The sequence below is a fragment of the Arvicanthis niloticus genome, chromosome 10, assembly GCF_011762505.2.
Source record: "Arvicanthis niloticus isolate mArvNil1 chromosome 10, mArvNil1.pat.X, whole genome shotgun sequence".
NCBI classification, from domain to species: Eukaryota; Metazoa; Chordata; class Mammalia; order Rodentia; family Muridae; genus Arvicanthis; species Arvicanthis niloticus.
Genome location: NC_047667.1, coordinates 44,116,241 through 44,136,408, shown reverse-complemented (window position 1 = coordinate 44,136,408; position 20,168 = coordinate 44,116,241). Strand labels below are relative to the sequence as shown.

The 20,168-nt window shown below is 43.0% G+C and overlaps 2 protein-coding genes across 8 annotated transcripts in view; one reads left to right on the top strand and one right to left on the bottom strand.

Moving 5' to 3' along the window:
* Rasal2 (RAS protein activator like 2) overlaps positions 1-6,756 on the top strand; it is a 247,682-nt gene extending 240,926 nt beyond the window's left edge. For all 7 annotated transcript variants that reach the window (XM_034513119.3, XM_076941420.1, XM_034513118.3 and 4 more), the window contains one exon: positions 826-6,756. In XM_034513119.3, coding sequence (XP_034369010.1) covers positions 826-990 — 165 coding nt within the window. In that variant the 3' untranslated portion in view covers positions 991-6,756. The remainder of the gene's footprint in view (positions 1-825) is intronic.
* Clec20a (C-type lectin domain containing 20A) lies at positions 6,691-19,764 on the bottom strand. Its single transcript, XM_076940989.1, has 9 exons — positions 19,254-19,764; positions 17,684-17,752; positions 15,512-15,877; positions 14,385-14,498; positions 13,016-13,234; positions 12,303-12,443; positions 10,257-10,376; positions 9,410-9,495; positions 6,691-7,376 (listed from the first exon to the last, which is right to left on the bottom strand). Exons 1-9 carry the CDS (start codon positions 19,762-19,764, stop codon positions 7,296-7,298), a joined length of 1,707 nt encoding a protein of 568 aa, XP_076797104.1. The 3' UTR covers positions 6,691-7,295.
* Between the last annotated feature and the right edge of the window lie 404 nt (positions 19,765-20,168).

The following is a 20,168-nucleotide window of genomic DNA, read 5'->3' as shown; positions in this document are numbered from 1 at the left end:
TGTCTTATCCTACTGTAAAACAATCGGGGGGGGGGGCGGAGTCCATCCATCCCCCTCTCTCTGGTGGATATGTGAAAATTCAACAACCCATAGTTCCAAAATATTATCTCTAAAGCATTGCTTTGTTTTGTTTTGTTTTGTTTTAAAATTCAAGAGTAAAATGAGAGCATCTCCTTACTGAGCAGCTTTCCTGGAGTAACTGAGCTGGAATGGGTCTAGGAGCCTGTGTTCTTTGTCTGTTCTCATGTGTTCTGTTTATAGCATCCCTTCCAGCCATATCTCCCTCCCCGTATTCAAACAACTCCTTGGTCTGAGCTTCTGGCTGCTCTTACCTCTTGCTCTTGCATCCTCACCTTGTTGGTGACTCTAAACTGCCACCATGCATTGTTTTAATTTTGAGCACAATGTGAATTCTTTCCGGATGTGACTGTTCTGCCTTCTTTGGGAGGTAAATCCATGGATCACGTGCACTTCTCTTCTGGGAAATGAAACCTCTGGTGCTTCTTTCTTTGCCACCTAATTTCCATGCCACAAAAGCACTTACTACATAAGGCAGCTTGACTCACGGTGTCATTTTCATAGACAGCCTAGTAATGCCACAGAGTATTGTTGGTAAGAAGTCCTGTTATATAGAAATGAATAACAGAGAGATTAAGGGGAGGGGTGCAGAGCCTAACCAATGTGCAGAAAGAGGCAGAGACGTTCCATTTGTTTGGGGAGCACCATGTGTACCATGCTGTGAGAGAAAGTACTGGGCTGTTCATTCAGTAAAGAAAGTGGCTTCCTCCATGCATCCTGAATAAAGCCATGATTGGTGTGTTGTAGGAAAAGCGGATCGTGTCCCTGGATTCAGCCAACACAAGACTGATGAGTGCACTGACGCAAGTGAAGGAGCGGTACAGCATGCAGGTCCGAAATGGCATCTCTCCCACCAACCCCACCAAGCTTTCCATCACGGAGAATGGTGAATTCAAAAATAGCAGCTGCTGATGGCCTTTGTCATATAGACTATGGGAGGAGACAGAAGGAAGTTGCCCAGCTCTCCTATCCCCAGTCCTTTAACCCTCCAGGTTTACAGAATGTTGCTTCATATGGCAGTGTGGTGAGAAATTCTTAAATGAAGAAAGGAACCTTGTCTATCAGGGCTTAAAGCAAAGACTTCAAGTTCGATGCTTTTCCCCAGTGTCTCTATATGTACATAGGGAACTTTGTTCTGGGCCATGTACAGAAATACCACTGTAATATACCAAAAGGAAGTTAATAATGTAGATTACCTTTTTAATTATTACTATTTTATTATTATTTTTCTCTTATTGAAAGCACTGCAGTTGTTAGTGGAGGAAAAGTAGGAGCCAAGTGTGAGTGAGAAATGAGCCTGTTGGCTCAGTAGGTAGACTCTCTGTATTGGATAGGAGCACATGGAGTGCAATAGGACCTTGTCTGAGTGGATCTTTTCAGGGATTCATCTGCCAGTTTAAAAGCCCCACCCTAGTCCTTACCATAAAGAAAACCTGCAAATACCAAGATCCATACAAAACAGTAATTTATGCTACTGATAAACCAAGATGCTTCTATCATATTGTAACCTGATTTGGAGAGCCGCCGTTTCAGAGGACACAGATAAAAGTGGTTGACTGTACCAAAACTAGACTGGGAATGATTTCTCTAGAACTCCTGTCAATATTTACTTTCTCTGTCTATAATGGACATTTTCTGTTTTAGATGTGGTACTTTTTGATTTTACTCCAACTTTTTTTTTTTAACTGTTCTTTAGAGTTGACAGAACTATAAATACCATGTCTCTATCTACTGCCTTCATGTTCACATGTCCACTGCCCTTTCCTCCCCATGCTAGGAGCGGTCAGCACCAACAGGACTTACTCTTCCCTGGAGAGTGGCCATTCAAGTATACCATCATAAGCCATCTGACTAAACACCCTTTCTCCCACACAGAAAAGGGCTAACTACAACAGAGCAGGAATCTCTGAATATCCCACTAAAATTTTCTTCCTCCTCGTCAGTTGTATTTTTCCTTAGGATAAAGGTTTTACCCAGTATACTAGCCACTCTGTGGGCAGAGTAATTCTGTCACCACTTTTAACATTTGAATTGTTTCCTCTTTCTACTTATCCTCTCTGTAAAATTTGGGAAGCTATCTAAAACTGAGACATATCCCTTAAAAATGATGATTAATCTTGCTAGAGAAAACCAAGTGTGAGGACAGCACATTGTAGTTGTTATTCCACACTCGTGGTAGACTGAGCAAGAATGACCCAGCTTATCATTAATGGCTTTAACAGGGGACAGAAAATCCGTGGTTTTCTCCAGAGTGTGACATGTCATCTGAAATTGAAATCAGGCTCAATTACCAGAGATATGGAACGTTAGCTGCAGGTTAAGCAAATATTATACATATATAAATATATATACATATATTCACACATATGTACATACAATGTGCACATCAAAAATGTTCATATCTTCTGTGCTGTCAGATATATAGAGATAAATGTTTAAAAGGGTCTTGAATCTCTTTAAGCAAGATCCACATAGTTTTACATTGGAAAAAAAAACAGCATTTCTCAATTAAGTTAATGTTTTGTTTTGTTTTTTAAGTTATAAACTTTAAGAATTTTTTTTTTAAGTAAAGGATGCGGGGTGTGGGGGGAGACACAATGGAGCCATATGCATGAAGTATGTGTTTCTACATAACAAAACTTACAAGGAAACAGAACATGTATAGTTCCCTCCTATTTGAAGCCCAGGCATAGATACCAAGACCTCCTTCCCCCCAAGTCCTAAGCATGCATTTCAAGTTTCACTTGCTCCTCAGTTGACCTTTGGGTCCAACTTTGTGCTTCAGCCACGTCACCAGACCCCCTCAGCCTACAACCTGTGAGAGGGTTTCTTCATAACTCTTGAAAGCAGGGGCATCCCACTGTGCTTAGAACTTCAGGCTCCTGCCCACTTGAGCCTTCTCCTGACCCTACTAGTTCTTTTACATGCTATCTCTTCCCTCCAAGCTAAGGTCACAGTGTGGTTAAAATTACTTCCTAAGAGAGGAGGTTATTGATTCTGCAGTAATGCCCTGTGTTGAGTGAGGGGAAATTGTAAACATAGATCTTTTCATGTTTGTAGCCTAGCAGTATTTCCTTCATTCTTCAAAACCGTTCAGCAGTGCCACACCAAAGCTGTTAGTGTTGGTGGTCCGAAGTATATAAGTAGATAATTTCTTGCTTTGAGGTTGAGAAGGTCTTCAAGCGCAGGTTATAGATTACAAAGAGCTGGTCAAATAAGTGTATTGATAAATGCAGTATAACTATTAACATTGTGGTCCTTCTTAGCCTGTCTGCATTACAAGATTGAATGTCCAGAACATTTGGACATATTATGAGGTCCTATAGTGTTACCATGAATGAAGAGAAAAAGTAAAATAATAACAGTCATAAGAGAGTTAGGGGTCAAAAGTCCAGCATTGTTGCCAGGTATTAAATCTTAGATTATCCTTTGAGCCTACTCATATTTTTAGCCTATCAGGAATATTCTGAGCTGGGGTATAGCTCAGTTAACAGAGTGCCAGCCTAGCATACCAGACGCCCTAGGTTCAAACACCAGCACAGCATGGATTAGGATGGTGGCACACAGGCCTGCAGTCCCAGCACTCCAGGGAGAGGAGCAGCATGAGGAGCTCCAGGTCATCCTCTGCCTTAGAAGTTTCCTGGCCAACCAAAGCTACTTGAGACCCTGTCTCAAAAATGATAACAAAATGTTTTTTGAGTATTTCTTTATAGAATGTTGCAATCCTAAAAAGTTTATTTTAGAATTTTTTGAGTATAGGAGAAGACAGCTACAGGTGTTTTCTATGGTATTTCTTTACCCTAAATAGGTTTCTTTGTCCTGAACAAAAATCATTTTGCTTTGCTAGGAGGAAATGTGTTATTTTTTTAAAAGCTGATCTTAAGATCCCTGTGTTTGTCAACATATCATCACAGAATGGGGTGAGTCTAGAACAGGCTTAGGCGAGATTGGATTTGGCATGCAGGTGAAGTGCTTGTGAACTTGGCATGAAGGTGAAGTGCTTTTATCCAAGTGAGGTGGACTTGGCCATTTATTACCAAGGACAGTTTTATAGAACCAGGAAAGGGGCTTCTTATTTCTCCCCTGTGTTACATGAAGCAAGATTTCAGAACAGCAAAAAGTCACATTCCCATGAGACTAGCATTATGTCTGTCCTGTGTGCTGCTTGGTTCTGGGGCAGTCTTTCTTGGAATGAAAAGTAGCCATTATGCTACTGTAGCTTTTCTCACTTTTTCACTTAATACCCTCTGTTCTCACTGCCTTCTTTCCTCTGCTATGGATTTGGACAGTAAAGAAACCATGAGCATTTCTAAGACTAAGTGGACATTGTGTGCACTGGGGCTGAGCATGATTTTATAAGCAGTCTGTACCAGTGGCTTTTATATGGATTGGCAGCTCTCCAGAGCCCTGGCTCCCACTGTGTCCCTAAGTACAGCCATTTGGGAGCAGGGTTTTATTTGCAGTTCCAGAGGACAGTGCCATCAAGTGGGTTTGCATTAGTGTTTGCTCTGCTTCTATCCAGATTCAGTTCTGGTTCCTCAGGGTACAGTTTCTGAGGCCTATTAAGGGGTTGATCTGGGGCGAAACAGCGCTGCTCAGGAATAGCCTAGTCTCTTCATTCAATAGACTGACTGAGCCTCAGGCTGGACCATAGACTAGCCATGTCACTGGCCAATTCAGCAACTCTCGAGCCCATTTCACAGCTTTACTTCATTCTCACCAACTTCGGGGGCTGTCTTCTGCTACGGACTAAGCCAATTCAAGGAACATTCTGATCTGTATCCCATGACTTTTTCAAGTCAGTAACATGAACTCACCTGCTTGCCTCAGCAGTAAAAGTCACCTTCCTACCCCATACCTGGGTCACCTTTTTATATTATTATTATTATTATTATTATTATTATTATTATTATTATTATTATTAATTTGAAGGACTTTTTTTGGTTGGTTTTTTGGTTTGGTTTGGTTTTTTTTGTTGTTGTTTTTTTTTGGTTTTTTGAGACAGGATTTCTCTTCATATCCCTGGCTGTCTGGAACTGTTCTGTAGACCAGGCTGGCCTCGAACTCAAGAGTTCCACCTGCCTCTGCCTCCAGAGTCCTGGGATTAAAGGTGTGTGCCACCACTGCCTGGCCAGACATGTTTCTTAAAGCAAGTAATGTGTAAGTTTCAAAATTTTAAGTACAAGCCCATTTTATGTTTGAGTAATTGTTATCAGTTCTTCTAGAGCATTCTCTTGTCACTGACCTGTTTAGGAAAGCACTTGAGCTTTGAAAGGACAAGGGTGGTGAAATTTGCATGAGAGAGAATACATTTCTTTTAGAAAGATCCTGAGGAAGACACATGATCCAGTGGACTTGGTTGCTCAGAAGGTCAAAGAAACAAGAGGAGTGGCATCCCCTGGCTCCTCCTAGGATACACACACACACACACACACACACACACACACACACACACACACGGAAAGACAGCTCCTGAGACAACACCTACCATGCCTACAGAAACACCACTCTTAGGGCATCCCTTAAAAAAATGTTAATCTACTTTATAAACCAGTAATTCCCAGACTTCCTTGAGGTTTTGTTTTTGTTTTGTTGGGTTTTTGGGTTTTTTTGTTTTTTGTTTTTTGTTTTTTGTTTTTTTAGATTTTATAACATTCTGTTATCTTTGAAATGTACTATATGTGTTATATGTATATATAAGTTATAGTGACATGAACTCTGTTTGGCATAGATTGAGAACTATTGTTGGTAGCATAGAGCATATAGAACAGCCTCTGACTGTCACCATCTGAGAGCTGGATACAGAAAGGAGTTTGGTTCCTCAGCAGTAAATGCCCAGGTGCTTGAACAGCAGCCCAGCCAGCCTCAGTGAGTATGGCAAGCCACCCAAGGAGAGGACAAGACAACTTTGACCCCCTGTTTCAGCACATGGTTTTAATTTTGTGCTCTGTCATTTTTTTTATCAAATGCCCTCATTATTCCCTAAAAAGTCTTGGAACTGAAAACCAGACTGAACTGTTGGTGCAGTGATATTTCCACAGCTGTGCTTTAGGGGTTCTGTCCTCTGTGTGTGGTGCAAGTATTTAACATAAAGAGCATGGCTATATCTTTTCCAAACCCTTGAGGGAGAATTATCAATTTCCACTGTACTAACACTTTAAATGCTGGTTAACTCAGTGCCCACCATCCTACAGAAGAGCTACAGTAAGGAATAAAGGGTGGGTTTGGCTGGTGCTTGGATACTTCTTAACTGTATAGATCAACTCAAGCAAACAGCAGCATCATTTACCTTGGTCACACCTGGGAGGAACTTATCTTCCAAATTTGGTTTTGCTTTTCATCTCCAGGGCCTTAATAAGAGTGTGTTAATACACATGACTATTTTACAGATTATTCAAAATAATTTATTTTTTATTTGAAGAAAACGATATCCACCTTAAAACAAAACCCAAGATTTTATTTTATTTTTAAAGCCATATTTTTGTGCTTTGTAGCACTTAGATTGTTCCATATGTGATCCATATCTGCATTTCATTACCTGGGTTCTAAAAAAGATTTATTTTTGTTCTGTGAATAATTTTTGACGGTTCTTGTACATGTACAGATATAGATACGTTTGAGGTCTTTTATTGATATTCCTACAAAAAATACAAATAAACTTTAACTTTAAACATTTCAGACTAAGAGTTGCTATGATCGTCTACATATATCTGGATGTTTAAGCACTGGGAACACTGGGATATTGTTCTGAAGACACGTTTTACATTAGGAGCATCATGCCTTAGAATTGATAACTTACAGGGAAAATACTTTGGCACAGGGTAAATAACTGGCACTGGCATCTGCCGTGCTGTGGTATTGCCCTAGAAAGAAAGCTTCCTACAGCTTGCCTCAGCCACTGTGTTCCTCTCACAACTCCCCACAGGATTTCTCTTGTTTGATTCAGGGACTAGTTGTCTTGTTCTCCATTGTCAAGCTGTGCTACCTTCAACTTACACATCTCTTTGTATAAAATCCAAGGATGCGGTTTTCATATGTCCTTTTCTTTTGTGCTACATATAGGTCTATGTGTCCTAGAATATTTCAAGTTATTTCTAATCTTGTGCTTCTTAGGAATTTAAAACAAACAAAAACAAAACAAAAAAAAATGAAAACAAAAACCCTAAAGACAACCTGAAAGACTACTTCAGAAGGAAAGTGAAAGTGAGGGGTGTTTGCTATTTTTTGTTCACTTCAAAGCCGATCCATTTCAATGTGAATTCCTCATGACCTAATACAAGCTTTAAGACTTCTTGGATCTGAAATATAAGAGAAAAGTGGGGTTGGGGATATAGTTCAGAGAGACTGAGTCCCTAACCTAGCACCACAGAAAGAAAAAGAGAAACCACCGGTACTACTTCATGACCCTATGGTTCACTTAGCTCTAAGTCACTAATATATATACTCTTTATGTACATTCATACCACTTATTTCTTAGCCTTCCTTCACCTATCTGCATCTTGTCAGTAGCACCAAATTTCTCAGTGGTTCTCAATCTAAAACTGAGCCTCAGACTTGTTTGGTAAATTTAAACAGGCGAACACACACATACACATTTGTGTGTATGCATATATACATACACTATGTATACACACACATAGACAATAGCTGCCTCTTGAGCTTCATTACTTCATATTGACCTCTGAACATTATGTGGGATGTTTAGCTGTGTTTTTTTTTTTTTTTTACCACCATTCCTGAACCTTGGATAAGTTAGCTACAGGTGTTTCCTTACTTTATATTTGGAATTTTAAATGCTGTTAAAACCCCACACTACTTAAGAAGGAAACTGAAAGCAAATGGGCTATCAACCCCATTCCTTTTATATCAACGATAGAAAGTCTGTGGCATGCTTGCCCCATAAAGTTCTTTTGCCTTGGTTTTCTTTTTCATAGTGCTAGGGACTGACCCTGAGGCCTAAGGGCCATCCCATGTATGGAACAAATACATTCTGACAAAGCTAAACAAGAAGTGAGATTTAACAATTCAAACTCAATTTTCTCATTGGGTCTAGTTTAATACATAAAATAGATGCTTCTAGTTTAGCATCTAAAGTTTCAATCACTACTCTAGAAAGCACATAAAAGCCCAGGCTAGAACCAAAGAAAATACCTCTGAACTTAAGGAGTAAACAAAAGTAGAAAACCTAAACTGTTTCCCCATGTCCTTTGTAGCGCTGCAGTTTTATCACCTGAAATTTAGCTGAGAAATTTATCAGGTACTAAATTGCATCATTTCTGTTTGTTGTTCTTTCAGTAGCAAAGGCATCAGTCTCCCAATTCCCCTCCCTACCATTAGCCTGCAGGTACGTGAACCTGCAGAGGCATGGAACACTACTGGTCTTTCTAGAAACTTGATTTTGTGAAATTCTAGAGAGGATCACCTGTGTGCTCTTTCTCTGGGCCTTTGAATAAGTTGCAAAGAACTGCTAGGTAAATGTCAATGTCTCTTCTTATCTATAAAGTTAGGATTTATAATAGATCATATCTAAGGATAAATGATCTGTAGAATACTTTAACCCTTGAGAAAGGTACTCTCCAATTATGTTCAGTAATCTATTTAACTATTGTAGTGATACTGCTAATTATAGCTAATATTGATTGAATGCCAACCGTGTGCCAGGAAGTTTGCTAAGATTTTATACAGAAGGCATCATTTAGTCATGATACCGACCATGTGAATTTCTTAAGGAAATTAGAGTTTAGAAAGACTTGAGTTTCTCTCCCAGGTTACACAAAAAATAAGTGCAAAGACAAGACGTACACTCGGGTCATTCTGACCATCCTGTCTTGACTAAATGAAGAGCTCAGGGAAAAGTGTTAGGCTACAAAAACTCTAAAGCAGTGCCAGCATTGGTGTAGAGCACAGTGAGCTCAGTCTCCAAAGCTTTTTGTGTCTGGAGGGTGTGTGTGTGTGTGTGTGTGTGTGTGTGTGTGTGTGTGTGTGTGTGTGTTGATGTGTGTGTTTGTATAAGGAATAGCTAATATGTACATATGCACGTGGAAGCCTGTCTTTCTCAACGACCCTCCACCTTATCTTCTGAGATGTGGTTTCTTGCTACCCATTTAACTAGAGTGAACAATAAATCCCAGGGACCCAGTGTCCTGAGCACTAAGATTGCCCTACATGTGTTCTGCAGCTCAAATTCAGATCCTTATGCTTGCAAAGCAAAGCATTTTACCAACTGAGACATCCCCTAAGCCTCAATTCTCTTTAATACTTTGTTTTAACAATACTGCTTTGCATTACCATCACCTGAATGACCAAAAATTCAAAAAGCTAGTCATCTTACCTCACTCAAAAGTTCATCTTTCATCTCTTCTGGATCCCTCAGTGTTGGGATGGTAAAATCTGCTTTCAGGATTCCAAAGGAGTGCTCTGGAAATAAATGCTACCTAGTTCAGAGAAATGGTATCCATTGAACTGGAATTTCCCAAATCTTGGAAGTTAGGATTACCCATTGGATACCATAGGTGTGGGTGCTACATGGTAACAGAGGATTTCAAAGAGAGAAAGAGGGAAATGGCTGAGCAGGACAAGGCTTGACCAAAGTTAACACCAGCAACCCCACCCCCAACCCCCAAGAAAGTCCTGTCTTAGAGCTCTCTTCCCACAGTCTGGATACCCATTGGGAATTAGTTCCATCTCTTCTCTGATCTTCTGTTCCCTTTTTATAAATCTACTATACAGATGTTCGTGGCCATCTGTTCTTGCTGGCATTTCACCTTCCCCTGGGCTCACCACCCCCAGAAAATCCCAAAGAAGTTCTCTGAACTAATAGAGAAATTCAGTACTTGCTACATGTCCACCATAATCGTGACAGAAACTGCAGCCTTGCAGTAGGACATGCATTTTACATAGCTTTTGATAGCTTACAATGTTTCTTTGCCCAAGTACCTTTTTGTGTGTTCACAGCAACCCTGTACTATAAAGGGTAGTTTTTAGTGAGCCCCTTTTGAAGATAAAGACTGCAGAACTGAGGATACTTGCTCCCCTTGCTACACTATAGTCACACAGCTTAAACTAGAATCTACATTTTCCTTCCCATTCCTGGTGCTAACATTTTATGTTATCTTTCTAAGAAGACCCCCAAGTGTCCTGGTTGGCAGATGGCAAAGGTGGCAAACAGAAGCAGTTACCTGATTCTGATGCTCCTGGTTTCTTTTTAGACTCTGGGTACTTTGGTGAGCTTAAATGTTGGGCCTGAGTGGTGGTAGTTGTGTCTTCTTTAAATGTGCCACTTTCTATAGTGGTCATAGCTACAAGAAGGAAGAATAAAGGAATTATTGTAAATGTAGCCAGGAATCAAGGAGCCAGGATGAGCACTATTAGGAGGGTGTGGCACTATTAGGAGGTGTAGCTTTGTTGGAGTAGGTGTGTCACTATGGGCATGAACTTAAGACCTTCATCCTAGCTGCCTGGAAGTCAGTCTTCTACTAGCAGCCTTCAGATGAAGATGTAGAACTCTCAGGTCCGCCTGAACCAAGCCTGCCTGGACACTGCCATGCTCCCACCTTGATGACAATGGACTGAACCTCTGAACCTGTAAGCCAGCCACAATTAAATGTTGTCCTTATGAGTTGTCTTGGTCATGATGTCTGTTCACAGCAGTAAAACCCTAAGACAATTTGTATTCTTACTCCCTTTATCAGTTTCTAAGTGTAGGAAAGGACATGCTCATTTTAAAGCAGACACACCTCGCCAGCATGACTTATAAGTCTCCTTGATAAGTAAACAAGTTGGTAAGATTCAGAAACACAGAAGTGGGGGGACACTCATAAGCACACTGTTACACATTTCCTTCTGATCTTTATTTTTTAAACCTTTAATTGATGCCTCCCTCACTGTTGCAACTGTGATACATATAGATATATGCGGAATCCTGTAGTTTTCCTTTAGCATTCTAATGCAAACATGGCCCGTGTCACCTACCACCTCTAGTAACTGCAGATCTTGGCATTCTGCTCCTTTTTGGAAACCTTCTATTGGTCCTCTTGACGGTAGGTTCAAGGCCCTCAGAATGTGACCACAGCCCTTTTCCCTTATCCCTGCTACTCCCTCCTCCAAATGTAACCTGTAGGCAAACGACATCAGCCTGCTTGACAATCGTTACACTCTGTCCAGATAAGTCTCTTTCTGCTCTTGGTTCCCACTTCACACACTCACAGGCTGTTCCAGTTGTCTATATCTGTTCCTAACAGGCTGCCTTTGTCTAAAAGCAGGAGGCAAGTCCTGCTCACCTGATTGGGACACACAGTATGCACAGTTTAAGGCAAAGCAGGGGTTATTACATAAGATGGAGCTCAAAGCATGGAACCAAAGGAAGTACAAATGGCCTCCATCTGGGAGAGTCTGTAATATTCGCAGTTCACAGCTGACCATCTGCCATCATGTGTGGTGACATGAGAATGAGCCTTGAGGATCTACTACCAAGATAAAGTGTAAGTGTCACTGAAGAGTTGAATATTTACTGTCTGCTGGAACCAGAAATTGAGAGGTTCTATATCACGCTGGTTTGAAAGAAATGAGATTCAGTGAGGTTAAAAAAGTTGACCCAGGCATGGTGGTACACACCTTTAATCTCAGCACTTAGGAATTAGAGGCAGGTGGATTTCTGTTAGTTCGAAGCCAGCTTGGTCTACAGAGTTAGTTCCAGGACAGCCAGAGCTGCACAGAGAAACCCTGTCTCACAAAGCAAAATGGAGGAAGAGGAAGAGGAAAGTAAGTTATGGAAACAGATGTAGTGATTCATTTCTGCAATCTCAGCAGTTAGGAGGTTGAGACAGGATTGCAATGAATTGGAGGCCAGCTTGAGCTATAGAGTGAGGCCTTATCTCAGAAAAAAAAAAAAATGGAGGGAGGGAAAATTGGTTGTCTAAGACCGTGCACAGTAAATTACAGAGCCACTGTTCCAGTCTTAATTGTCAGACTTCAGCTCTTAAAAGGTAGGTTTTCCCAAATTGGACCACTTTATCCTATCATTATCCTTCCTGATCAAGGGAATGGACTTAGGTGCTGGAACTGGCCAGACAGGATTCCCTATAGAGAGGCTTGCAGTGCCGCCCTGCCTAACCCATGTGATTCCTGCATTCAGTTCTGCACTTGGTAACTTAATATTTGGCTGCTGGTCCCCAGAGCAACTTGTGGGCAAGGGGTTCCCAACCCCCAGTAAAGCACATGAGTACCTGTAGTCGTTCCTGGCAGGCTCCCAGCTGTCTCAGTGCTGGTGTCCAGGCTCCAGACTGTAGAAGCATTGGGCCAATCATCTTGGATCTCTGTTGTGCTCCTTGAAACAGAAGCTACGGAGGTAGCTTGCTCTTTCGTCTCTGCAAAGTTCCACAGAATCTCAGAATGACTAGCTGAATGAGGACCCAGAAAATATTGCTAACGGGAATAATAGCTGAGACATTGTGGCTGGAGCTGAGCCCAGGCCTTGTGGCTACCTCCCCTGTAACCATGAGCCCACTGTGGGTTATAGGGACCTGTGGTGCATCAGTTCTACAGTACCATTGGCAATGGTAACCTGGGGGCTCTGGCCACTTTCTGGTGAGCTGATCCACTTCAGACACAGAACCAGTATGGGCTAGTGTCAAGGGTGCAAGATCCAAAGATTCACTCTGAGCAATGGCCATGAACCTTTCATCAAGAACTGAAATACTATTTGGGGATCTGAGATCCAAGGATGTGATTCTCGAAGTGACCAGTGGTGAGTGTGGACTTTTCTTCCAGAACTCAATTTTGCCCAAGGGCCCAAGGTTCAAGGACAAGATCTGAGAAATTACCAGTAGTATCTTAGGCCCTTCTCCCAGAACCAAACTGCTTTCTGAGTGCTCAGGGTCCAAAGACAACCTCTGAGCAGTGACCAATGGGCTCCTGAACCCCTTTAAAACCAAGGTACCTCCTGAGTGTGCAGAGGTTGCCAGGGGGTTTATTGAAACCATCCCTTGAGGTTGGAGAGCTGTGAGGCTCATGGTGTTTGGGGCGGGAGTGGTGATATCACAGGTGCTGAAGCCACGGGTGCCAGAGCTAACCACAATTGGTTCATGCGTCACTTCGTTTGGGATCCAGGTTGTTGAATCCAGTGCTTGGGAAGCACCTATGGGGCCAGAGCTGGTCCCTATGGCAAGAGACAAGAGTTATGTGGCATGCACTGGACACAAGACCTTTTTCAAAGCCCTAGCCACAAGTCAAGAACTCCTAGTATACCTAGTGGGGTAGATCAGACAAAAGATCATTGTTCCAAGCCCTGATTTTCTGCCATACCTGGTCGTATTCACCCACCGAAGAAAGAGCTGAGTAGAGAGTGCTTTCTAAATCTGTTTGTGTCAGCACAAGCAAACAGTGAGCCTAAGGGGATGGATCCCAGGTTAGACCTTAACAGAAAAGCAGAAGGCAGTTTCTCAACCTAGCTTTTTAACCAAAAGGAACCATGCCTCTACCAGCTCTCAGTGATGACATTGCCACACAAGCATACTGGCAGTTCCTCTTTCCTGCCATCCCCACCCAACTACCTGACAACCTCTTCATCCTTCTAAAATCACTCCAAAAATCCTTCTGCTATTACTGTGGCTGGATGGCTCCTGTTCTCTGTATGTGCATCAAAGTACCTGGCTGACTGTAAGCACCATCAGAATGAGCCCTGCCTTTGCTTTGTTGGAGGTCTTCATGGTTGTATGTGTCCCTATTGTTGGGTTTTTATCAATTGCGCTAACTTATAACCACATCCCAAAACCTCTCCCAACACAGGAGCACACTCTAAAAAGGATAATGGGTCTATGTTGGCCTTCTTTTCTCTGGCTGCTCAACCTCCAAGGCCTCTCTGGTGAGTCAGGATCATCACTCAGCCATCTGTCCCTCAGGAGTATCACTCAGTCATCTGTCCCTTTGGTCCTAAGGCCTTTATTTCTTCACTTGAGAGACTGCATAGCTTCTCTCAGGTCTCCTGGCCCAGAGCTCCAAATTCAGAAGCCCACAAAGAAGGACAACTTTGATAAACCAATTCCTTATTTTCCTAACTTTGGTTAGCCAAGCAGGAGGAGGAAGAAGAAGAGGAGGAGGAGGAAAAGGATGAGGAGGAAGAAACAATTCATTGGTGTAAGTAGTAATTGATTGTCACACAAGTGGCATACCCTATCTCTGTTCACTTACTAGTACTTCAGAGAGGGCTGCTCACATGGGTTCCACCTTGGTTTGCTGCATGTAGACCATTTCTCTAGTTTCCTAGGCCCAGAAGACCCTAGACAGAGCCAAGAACAAACTCAGAGTACCTGTGTTTGGCCTAGAGGTTGTCCTTGTAGGAACTTTTGAGTCCTGAGTCACTCTAGGGGAAGAAGTGTCGACTGGAGGTATCTCTGCCGACTTCCGATGTCCAATGGAGGGGTCTATGAGAAAACAGAGTCTAAATGCAGGCCTTGCCATGCCAACCCTAAGGAAAGTCAACAGACATTGCCAGGCATCCTCCATCAGAGGAAAGCGCTACTGCACACCGTGAACAAATCACTGGATAGATAGTTCCTCTCACCTTTAATCTTCACAACAGCTCATGAAGGAGCATTTACAGTCTTACAGATAGCACCCAAGATTGTCTTAAAATCCAAGAGGAAAAGAAACAGCTACAAATAGGCAAATCCATAGAGATGTGAATTTATTTTGGTTGCCAAGGGGAAAGTAGGACATGACTAAGTAGTAAGGACTTTTGAGGGTGATGGAAATGTCCTTCAATTGGACCATGGTGATAGCTGGCTAGCATACAAACAGTAAAACCCACTGAACTGTACACTTCAAAAGGTTGTCTTAACCTGTGTGGATTCTTTCTCAACAAAGTATAAAAGGGGGAGGGAGGCTGAAAGCAAAGGGCTGTCACTGAGGAAGCACATTCTATACATACAAGATCCAGAGTCCCCTGCTGCCCTCAGACTCATAGTGATCATAGCTGCCATTAGCAAGACACTTGCTCTATGTGAAGATCTCCAGTCATTCAGCCTTCAGACAGTCTATGAGGTGGATGTCCTCAATCCACAAGGCAAATGTACTTGTACATTTTCCAGATGAGGAAAGGCGAACTCAGATTCTGCCTGTTTTCTAGAAAGTGGTAAAGTCTACCCGATTGTAAAGTGCAGGCTCATGGTTATTTATTTTGCTGATGACTAATTTATTAATAATAGCTAATGTAATAGTCTGGATGGGTTCTTTCCATCCTTTGAAGATCCCTAGGATTTAAAAACTACAACTCCCTTATAAGGTGGTTTATTTCTTTAAGTCTCAAATCAAAGCCCTGTTGTAGAGTGCTGTGACCCTCAAAGCCTCCAAGTTCTTACTTAGGTCTATCCTGGGTATCCCCCACTGTCTAATAAATTTATTTTAACTTCAATGAGCCAAGGACATTCTCACATACCGTTGAAACAGATAAAGGGTTTCAGATTAGGACAAAGCAGTGCATAAATCTGAGGTGGGTGATTTGCAAAGGTACGGAGTCCTGCACACAGTCCTTGACCAAACATAGGCATTTCCTGTAGCCACTCAGGGATGCTGGAACCCTGTTCACTGGACCAGGTCAGATTATTGATTTTTACATTGAAGTAGAGGCCAATCCAGGCATCTTCATTATTTATGATGGACTTGAGAGTTTCTTTATCCTTGTCAGTCACTTTCTGCAGATCGGCCAGGTCGGTGTAGTGACTGCGACAGTAGTTCAGAGCTGAGAGCCATGTCATGGTTTGTTTAATCCGAATGAAAGTCTGTCCACCAATCTTGACTTCAGCTGGAGGCAAAGAATACAGAGACCACAGGCCTGAGATCCAGGTTCTCTGACCTGTATCCTCAAGGGTTAGATTTGATCAAAACCACCATTTTACAGGGAAACTACCAAGTTGGAAGAATGAGATATCATAACAGCAGTAGCTGTTGTAGGGAGAATCATTGAAGAAAAGGCTCTTCTTACAGCTATATGGCTTTACAAGTTAAATTTCAGTTTCAGTCGCTTGATCTGTCCAATAGAAATAATAATACCAGGAGTCAGGATTACATAAAACCACACATTAGCACTTAATAAAACGATAGGCATTATTTGAAAGACAGTAGTAGTAGGTCATTCCTATGATAAAAGTAAGACAGTCTTGGTTTAGGGTTAGTCTCATTTGTGACCCACCACACATTCATTCATATTCTCCCTCCCCTTTCTCTCTCTCTCTCTCTCTCTCTCTCTCTCTCTCTCTCTCTCTCTCTCTCTCTCTCTCCTCTCTCCTCTCTCTCTCTCTCTCTCCCCTTCCCTCCCTTCCTCCCTCCCTCCCTCCCCTCCTCTCTCTCTCTGGAAGATGGGATCTCTTAGGAGCCAGCCACATCAGTGCAGATCTGGTGGGCAGGAAGCATAGCAGGCTGTTTCCAGCAGATCTGTAACCCATGCACCCAGAGAGATAAGATGATAGTCTCCCGTACACACTACCTCCCTTCTCCAGGCTCAATTGCTCTGGGTCTCAAAGGCAAGTTGTATCCTGAGAGGCCCCTTCAAGCCCATGCCTCTCTGACTCCTAGCAATGGGAGTTGGAAATGATGTTAAGTCACTGCAGTTCTACCTCTATTGGGTTTAGACATTTGGATAAAGAAAAGACTGTTTGCAGATTCTAGAGTCCTAGCCTCTCATTCAAACAAGAGCCGCTTCCTGCTCTCTGGGATGCACCTGCTCACTTCAGCCCATTAAGACACTCTTATTTCCCTATCTAAATTCGACACGGCACGCACATGAAGGTCAGAAGATAACTTGCAGAAATCAGTTCTCTCTCTTTACTATGTGTGTCCCAGTGATTGAACTCAGGTTATCAGGCTTGGCAGCAAGCACCTTTACTCACTGAGCCATCTCACCAACCCCAAATCTCATCTTTTAAAGTTACCCTATATCATACCCCTAGTATGTGCCAGCCTTGACATGTGCCTTTGGCCTACATGGCTTCTTGATGTCCACTGTCATCCTGAGAAGTAGCCGTTATTAATCTTATTTCACAGCTTAGGTAAAAGGAGTGATAGTTCATACCAACTTGGTTTCAGGGTGCGATTAAAGCACAGGTCTGTGCGCCTTGGAAGCCTTTGCCATCTCTGTATTCTAGAACACCCAGAGAACGAGCCCTATGGAGCTTCTTTCATCATAATTTTTTTCTAAATCAGATAAGAAGAAATTTCCTTTTTAAACACCAGGGCAGTCTTGTCCAAGGGACAGGAAACTTGAGGAAAATACCCCTCTCCAGGCAGAGATCTGAGTTGTAAAGAAGTCCTACCCACTCACCCCCAACTCCTAACTCCCAGAGGAAGACCCATTGGCAGGCTTGCAACTAGCTATACACTACCAGGAAACCCAGAGCTAGTTACCCTCCACTCTGTTCTTTCCAGGCACTGCCACTATCAGTCCCTGGGTTTTCAGCCTGGGGACCCCAAGTTGGCAAAACAACAAGTCGGGGAGAAAAGAGAAGCAGAGAAAGCCATAGTGATCTACATCTGCATGCTGGTCCAGGGAGATGAGCCCAAGGCAAAGTAAGTCAAGATCCCAGGAAAGGGAAGGCAGAGACAGGTGTTTTACCTTCCTCTGGAAGAGTGATCAGGTCCTTGACAGGGGACACCAAGGAGATGCGGTGTCCTACAGCAGGGTCTGTAAAAACAGAAGCAGACTTTGAATTATGAGGTAGGGAATGAGAGCTGCCCAGGAACCACCAGGTTAGAGCCAAAAGGAAGTTCAAAAGTAGCTTGGCCCATTCTATATTCAGTAAATATAGATTGTGCTCCTATTGTATGCCTGGTGCTACTCCCTAGGAAAGTGATATAAACACAGTAAGCAGAGTCTTTGCTTTTGAGAATGTGAACCACCCAGTTCCAACAGAGAGAGATCAGCTGCAGTCAGCTGCAGAGAGGAGCTGTGTGAATTGGGGGACAGAAATAAGTCAACACACCACAGCTAGAAAAAGGGCTGAACAATGGGGCCAAAGAGACCAGACAGGGCATGGTTGTCTATGAAAAGAATGATATTCCAAGTGCTTTGAAGGTCTGCTGAGGACTTTGTAAGGAAGTTATCCGGTGTCTGTTAAAACTCACTCTGTTCTGACAACAAACGGCAATGGCCACAGAACAGACTTAGAGAAGCGAATGGCCTTTTGGCCCATGCACCCGCGATGAACCTGCAGAACTGGAGAGAACGGTGTGATAGGAGTGTTGTAGTCGAGTTCTAAGACAATGAAGAAGGCAGGAGAAAGCCATCACACACAGCTCCTATTTCTGCAGGATTCCTACCGGTTGCCCTGGCCACCCCTGGAGATCTTTATGTTCCTTTGGGATCTAGAGTTAAAACCAAGGCCTTCACAGGCTTCTGTTTCAAGGCTGCATGGCAACTATGGCTATGCCTTGGGGAAATGGCAGATTGACTTCCATGCCAGTATCTGGGCAATAAGGGTGGCATAGAATTGTACTGAGCCTTCACTGGCCAAGAAAGGCAGAAGTTTGTACTTTTACCAGGAAACTGCATCTCTGTCCACAACCACACCTCTGTGTGACCTCTCAGCACCAATAAGACTAAAGTGGGGATGCTAATCGTAGTGTGGACTCCAAGGGGCAGATGGCATAGATAGAACACAAAGATGGGATGTTCCCCAGCAGCCAGTGCCATAATGTGCTGATGGCTGACCTCTAGCAATGCCATTTAGAGTCGGTCCTACCCACAACTTAGCAAAGAGCAAAAGGTCTCATGGAGCATGTTCTCATCTCTGCCACCCAAGTAAGACAGTAGACCGGACCCTGTTCTTTCTAAGTCGAGACCTGGAGGTCTGCTCTCATTTCTGCAGAGGTAAATGGGCCCTCCAACCTATCTTTCCCATTTTCTCCCTTTTTCAAATCTTTAATTGGCAGATGGAAGAGATTTGAGTGGAAAATTCCAGATTTTATTTTCTCTATCCTCATTTACACCCAGTTCTTTGGTGAGGTATTGGGAATTGAGTACAGAAAAACTAAGGTCACAGTGGAAGTATGAAGAGGGTGACGGAGCATCCAGTTACTCTCATAGATGTCTTCCACACACAAACCTCACACTCCTCTGCCCCCCCACACACACACAAAAAGATAGTCCTGAAGAGAATAGGCCCAGAATATTATTCTGCACACACCAAAATAGCAAATGAAGGGCTTCTGGTCTGTGCAGGAGGCAGCTCCCAGGGCAGGTACCCTGTACCATGAATACAGAGTAGCACAGACTCCTTCCCGGAAGACAGGCAGCGTACTCCATGTTGGCATGGTAAAGGTGGAGCCACTAGACCAGCTCAGGCCAGAGATGCGCACATCATAGAAGAGCCCGATCCATGCCTGGATACTGCTGGTATAGGAGTAGACCGCCATGATGTTTGCTAGGCTGTTCATGCTCTGCAGGTCAGCGAGGTCTGTGTAATGTTCCTGGCAATACCACATGGCTTCTCTCCAGGTCCGTGGCTCATCCACCCGATGGAAGGTCTTGCTGTTGCTCACTAGCTGGAGGGCTGGGGCAGGAGAAGCTATCACTACGTGACTACCTACCCCCACTTCACCCTTGTCCCCAACAGATCTCAACCATATCACAGTAGGTCTCTCTTTTTCCACTTCTGACCTCCATTCATATGCAGCTCTGCCTCTGGACCTTTCCATAGACTGCTACCTTGGTTCAGAGGGACAGGCCATACTAGTTGGCTGTTCTTTCAGTCTTTGACCTTCTCCTCTCCTGTGCCTGGTGAATAACAGTGATTATCAGTGTTTATTGTGCACGTGTGATGTGCCATTTAGCTCACTGAGGTTTCCTGAGGACTACCTGAGATTTGTTTATATCTATTTTACAGATAAGACTCCAAGTGACAGAGTTGAATAGATAACTAAGGTCACTAAGTGGGAAATAGAGAGAGCCAAGACTTCAAACACTGATATGTGGCTACCATGTTCAAACCCTTAACCACAGCACAGCACAGCACAGCACAGCTTCTGTACCAGGAATTCTAAGTGCAATTATACATTAGAATCACCCAAAAGGTATTTCAGGTGTGCTCCGGCATAGAGTA